Raw genomic sequence first — 6,069 nt, forward strand, 5'->3', positions numbered from 1 at the left:
GCAGTTAAAATAATCAAAAGAAACAGGACAATAAGAGCAAGAAGGGAAAAATTTACCTTGGTTGGTGGATGATCAGCGTCAAATGGCGGTTGGGGAGATATCAGTGGGATTGAATCTTCCTGGTATGCCCGTAGGTGGTCACGGGCCGTCCACGGTGCCACCAGCCCAACACAGTTAAAGCCTTTTAACGAACACCCACGGTGAAGAGAAAAAGCTTGGTGGGCTTCCGCTACGCGTTCGCTACCGCCGTTGCGCCGCCTCGACGGATTAGGTCGTCGTCCTGGATACTTCTCCCTGGCTCCGCTTCCTTGGACGGGCGCCACACCATGGCCGGCAAAATTCCACCGCCGCTCCCTCCGATCCCTCCCTCCGCTCAATCAGTAGCCCCTCCCTCCCTCCGCTCCACTTCTCCCACCATGGCCAAGCTCACGCCGTCCCTTCAGCAGCAGATCGGAGAGGAGGTCCCGGCGGCCGGCGATGTTCTTGGGGATCCTCAACTACAGGTCGGTGGGGAGCCAAAGATGTCCAGCAAAATTCATGGGAAGCTGCCGAAGAAGATCCGCAAGAAGGTATACTCTTCCACCCATCTGTGCTGTAATTATCTCGTTGGCATGTTTCCATCGACTTTAACGCTGCACGGTTAGATGATCAAACTGATTGGGGCCTAAACTGAATTGATTGGGGATCCTTGGACAAACCATTCTGTAGATATGCTGCATCCCATTATTTTGTAAAATGAGACTTCATGTTCCAGCTATTCCTGTCGATATCAACAAATCAATTGACCAGCATGTCTGTCATTTTAAGTTTGAGTACGCAAGCTAGCACATCCTGTATTTGGCACCTTACAGTGCTTTTGCCGAACTGTCATTTTAAATTTCAGTATGCAAGGATTTCCTCCCTGCTCACCAATTTCATAATCATATGTGTAGCATATCTTCTAGTACAAATTCTATTCTTGATGGGTAATGAGAATATGTCCAATTGTTGATACCCGTTAAGCGTTAATTTTGGTCCACGTGAACTTCTGAATGTCTAGGCTAGGAACAAGATGTTTTAAATGTTAGTACTTTGTAGCTGAATTATTTTCTGACTTTTGTGCACTTGGTTCTTCATCGTGTGATGTGAGAATTGAGATAAACCTTGGAGACCTATGCGCATCTACACAGGATTGCACCTGAGCTTTCTATGGCTCATTAGTAACAAATAGAATATGTGAGGTGAGTGCTTTTATGTAAGTGGGGGCATTTTGTTGACTGTTCACCAGTATAGTTTGTTGATATCACTGGATGTGATCAGAGTGTATAATAAGCTCTATCTTTTTTTTCTCAAAAGTTTCTGCTGCACATTTTTTTGCCATTTACGTTTGTACCTTATAGTTTAATCAGACTTCATGTTCCATCTATTCTAGCTTGTTAAATTGTATGACTACTCATGCGTCGTATCTGGCATGTCTGATGTATTTTGTGTGCCTTACTAACTAAATTATGTGGGGAATCGCAGAAGTCCATTGATGCATGTGGGGAGCTGCAGCGGGCCAGCGACGTCCGTGACAGTAACGAGGTTACCACGTCACTTCCATTATCAAAGAAGAGCGCCAAGAAGGTTATATTTTTGTGTGTGTGGAAGAATAGGAAGTACAATACAATGCATGTATGTACTGATGTTTATTGACTGAATGACTGCAGGTTACAATAAAAAATCAGATAAAAGTCCAACTGCATGGACCAAAAGACCACTTTCGGAGGCTAGTGGTAGCTCAAGAGCAAAAAAGGCTGCCAAATTGATTAATGCCAAGGTAAGCTTGTTTCTTCTTATACTAGATAAGACCATGAGTGCTTTATATACTAATAATGTGATGCTAATGTAGCCTATTGTTGTAAATGCAGGTTGAAATGACTCAACTGCAAAACAAGTCTAAGCCCGTAAGAAAATTTGCTCCAATCGTATCTAGATCTCCTATGATAAATAGGATGGAAAGACAAAGGGCGCAATCACATGGAAGTCCAAATTCGCATGCAATATCTCCCACTGTAGCCACGACTTTGAAGCTCCCTTCTTTGCATGATCTATCACCTACTGCTAAAAATGACACAGCATTTATGCATGATCTATCACCTACTGCTACAAATGGTACCCCAGCATCTATGCATGATCCATCACCCACTCCTACAAATGGTATGTTTAAACCTCTACCAAATATTGTCAAATATGATCATTCATACAATGAAAATGGCAACATTTGACAATGTCATACTTGTAGGCTCCAAACGCAGGTCACGCAAGCTTACCTCTAAAATATGGAAGGATGTTGAGCCAATATATGTCGGGGGATTATTAATGCAAGGCCGATGCAAGTATTGCGACAATGTATTTCCAGCTTTAAAGGTATCAGGTACCAGCCAACTTGGTAGACATTTGAAGGTATGTGAGGTGAAAGATTCAATGGATGGTGTGATTAAGCAAATTAAAACTTCCGATGAAATAGACCCTGATTGGAAATTTGATCAAAAAGCTGCCAGAATTGAGTTTGTCAATCTAGTTGTCTTGCATGTGCTCCCGTTTACATTTGTTGAGTATGCTGGTTTTAGGAAGTTTTGTGCATCATTGAATCCATGGTTCAAGTCAGTCAATAGAGTAACTATCCAAAATGATTGCATGGAAGCTTACCGTCAGTTTAGAGATTAATATAAAACTTCCTTCAAAAATTTCAATCATAGAGTATCTCTTACTGGTGATATGTGGACCTCGAATCAAAAACTTGGGTACCTCTGTAAAACTTGCCACTGGATTGATGATAAATGGACAGTGAGGCACAGAATTATAAGGTTTTGTTTAGTTGAAACACCTCATGATGCATGGAACATGTTTGGTGTGGTACAAAATAGCCTCCGCGACTGGAACATTGAGAACAAGCTATTCAGCTTCACACTAGATAATGCAGAAGTTAACACCAAAATGGTTGGCCATCTTAGAAAAAATCTAGTTGATCAATACCTTCTCCATCATGAAGGGAAACTATTACATGTTAGATGTGCAGCCCACGTGCTGAATCTAATAGTGCAAGATGGATTGAAAACTATGAATTGTGTTGTGGACAACATTAGAGAGAGTGTCAAATTCATCCGAAGTTCTCAGTCTAGACAAGAACTGTTTGATAAGATGGTTGCAAAAGTTGGCATAAAATGCAAACACCACCCATCCTTAGACGTGTCTACCAGATAGAACTCCACATTTTTGATGCTACAGTCCACGCTACCACTCAGAAAAGTCTTCTAGACCTTACACGAACAAAACCCAAATTACTCATTTGGTCCATCAAATGAGGAATGGAAAATGGTTCATGACATTTGCGAGCTTCTAAAGGTATTTTGCCATGCCACGAATGTCATCTCAGGCTCAGATTACCCAACCTCTAATCTCTATTTCCTTGAGATTTGGAGTGTGAAAGTAGTCCTAGATGAACAAGCGAAAAGCGAAAATGGTACGGTCAGAATTATGGTGAAAGAAATGAAAACAAAATTTCACAAGTACTTTATGGAGTCGTACCTGTCAAACTGCATCCCTGTGGTACTTGACCCAAGGTTCAAAATGGAGCACGTGGAGTTCCGATTGAAGCAATATTTTGGAGTTAATGCGGGTAAGTACATCCAAGAAGTCAAGACAACTATGGAAGTATTATTTACTGAATATACAGCTGGGTTTGAAGAAAATATGGAAATTTTGTCACAAGAAGGAAGTGGTGAGGAGGTTACTTTGGCTGATAGTTCCCTCTCGGATTGGCAGCGCATATAAAGCTTAAGGTAGCTAGGTGCCGCAATGAGCTGCAACAGTATGTTGAAGAAGGGTTTCATCCTTCTACACCAGATTTCAACATCCTTAAGTGGTGGGATGTGAACTCGGAAAGGTATCCAATCCTTGGCAACATGGTTCGTGATGTGCTAGCTGTACCAGCTTCAACGGTTGCCTCTGAATCTGCGTTCAGCGCATGTGGGAGAGTAATTACAGATCACAGAAGTAGCCTAGCACCTGAAACTGTTGAGGCATTGATGTGTTATGGTGATTGGATTAGATCTCGTAGTAAGTACCTTTTTCCAGCGTCTACTCTATTTCATACATTTGTATCGTGTGGCCTATTTTGACTTGTATTATTGCAGAACCTACAAATGCTGGACAGGAAAACCGCTATGAAGAACAAAGAGTGGTGGATCATCTTGTCTCTGGTACCTGATGTGTCAGATGTTAACTGATATGTACCTGAGAGGTTGGTACTCTGAAATTATATCTCCCTCATGGTGTTTGTTTTTGACATGCTGTAGCTAGTGTGGTGTGTACTGTAAGAGAACCTAAAAATATAGTAGATAGTCTGGTGTGTACTGTAAGAGATTTGCTTAGCTTCTTATATTGTCTTTATTATTGTTGTCAAGATCTGGAACTTTTTCCCTTTGTAGTTTTCTTCGTGGCATGTACTTTAGAAATACAAAATTACTTTTTTATTCTGTTTTTTGTTCAAGTTAAATGGCCAGTGCACACTTAAGTAATTTTTTCATTACCTGATAATGTGTGCATGCATGACTTTAAAATCATGTACGGTGTATTCTTTGTAAAGCTTACTTCTTTCAGTACTTGCTATTTGGCAGGCCATAATCAGCGAAGATAGCAGTCTGCATAGGAACAATACGTGGCGAGCAGGTTTTTTCTTTCCAGTATTGCAAGCCACTAAGCCAGCGAAGAGTGTGCCCACTAGCTGTTCGTTGAAATTCTCCTGTGATGCGTACTACGCTACAGAGCATTTCTATTTCGGATTCTTATAGCTTGGTCATGACATTACCTGTGTCTTGATTGTATTATCCAGTCCAAGTACTAGACTTTATGTGGATTTAATAGTTCAGAGATGAAAACTAACAGTCAATGGTGTTGTTAAGCCTTTTGTTAGCGGAGTGTGCTAACAAAATTTCTAAATCTGTCAAACTTGACTACTTCTAATTCATCCGGATGTTTAACAGGGCATTGTGAAGCTTACTTCTTTCAGTAAATTTTCCATGACCTGATAATATTGTGTACTCATTTTAAAAGAGATGCTCATGTGTTTGAGAAGCATTCTCCTGTCATTTCTGTTTGTGTTATTTTGAGATACTCTGAATTTACCGGGACATTTTCCTGTCATTTCCATTTGTATTGTTTTGAAATACTCTGAATTTCTGGACGCTGCTTATACATGTATGTATTATAGCAAGTATACGTCTGAAGGAATAAACAGCTAGTGGGTAAAGTCTGAAGGAATAAGCAGCTAGGTGTAGTAGCAAGCCTCGATCGCTTGATCCCAGCGATTGCTACGGCAAGCAACTACGCGATCCAAGCCAACGGCCCATGTGCTTGGCGGGTTAAAGGGGGCTGACTGGACGCCACTTTCTATTAGGAAAATAAAAGTGCAGCAAGTGGCCTCCCGCTTTGGGCTGGCGGACAGAGGTGGCTAAATAGTGGTTTCCCACGGACAGGCCCACCTACAGCCATACTTCCTGGCTAAACAGGGTGAGACGCTGGACCTCATCAAGCAGTTCTTTTTCGGATAACTCAGCGATATTTACTCTAGTCTCATCCCTAGGACCCGAATACAACCACATCGGATAGGCCCTAGATATGATCGGCTGAACTCGACGTTTTAAGAACACAACGGCTACCTCAGTACCTATCATGGTTTGACCATCGGATTCCTTGATCCGAAGGAATCTATCAAATAACTTGTCGACTATTGGTTTCTCATCGGGTGAGAGGATATTTTTCCAAGACTTCTTGGGCTTGGCTTCTAGAACATCAGAGACTTGGGGGAGCTAGGAGTCGGCTGCTGATGAGTCTCTGATATAAAACCACTTCAGCCTCCATCCTTGCACGGATTCTTTCATTGGGAAGTTGAAGTAGTTGACTACTTTACGAGCAACAAAACCAACTCCACCAATGACGAACGTCCCACCGCTGCAGTTGTATCTTTTCACGAAGAAAAAATCTTCTTCCACAAACCAAAGTGGGGCTCAATGCCCAAAAACGCTTCGCAGTGGGTGATAAAGATGG

General features: G+C 41.8%; 1 protein-coding gene across 2 annotated transcripts; it reads left to right on the top strand.

Annotated features, from left to right (window-relative positions):
• Positions 1-200: 200 nt before the first annotated feature.
• Positions 201-5,017, top strand: LOC127328964 (uncharacterized). 2 transcript variants are annotated; one of them, XM_071826385.1, is made up of 7 exons: positions 201-569; positions 1,504-1,605; positions 1,689-1,798; positions 1,890-2,178; positions 2,264-4,080; positions 4,158-4,264; positions 4,641-5,017. In XM_071826385.1, exons 1-3 carry the CDS (start codon positions 327-329, stop codon positions 1,785-1,787), a joined length of 444 nt encoding a protein of 147 aa, XP_071682486.1. In that variant the 5' UTR covers positions 201-326; the 3' UTR covers positions 1,788-1,798; positions 1,890-2,178; positions 2,264-4,080; positions 4,158-4,264; positions 4,641-5,017. The 2 variants fall into 2 exon arrangements, 1 of the variants encoding a protein (XP_071682486.1); XR_011752213.1 differs by lacking the exon at positions 201-569 and adding an exon at positions 1,095-1,220.
• The last annotated feature ends 1,052 nt before the right edge of the window (positions 5,018-6,069 follow it).

This window comes from Lolium perenne, chromosome 2, assembly GCF_019359855.2.
Source record: "Lolium perenne isolate Kyuss_39 chromosome 2, Kyuss_2.0, whole genome shotgun sequence".
NCBI classification, from domain to species: domain Eukaryota; kingdom Viridiplantae; phylum Streptophyta; class Magnoliopsida; order Poales; family Poaceae; genus Lolium; species Lolium perenne.

Bases quoted from the DNA above. Each gene is read 5' to 3' on its own strand.
- LOC127328964 (XM_071826385.1), top strand. From the start codon at position 327: ATGGCCGGCAAAATTCCACCGCCGCTCCCTCCGATCCCTCCCTCCGCT. The intron at 570-1,503 runs GTATACTCTTCC...GGGGAATCGCAG, and splicing joins CGAAGAAGATCCGCAAGAAG to AAGTCCATTGATGCATGTGG. The intron at 1,606-1,688 runs GTTATATTTTTG...GAATGACTGCAG, and splicing joins CAAAGAAGAGCGCCAAGAAG to GTTACAATAAAAAATCAGAT.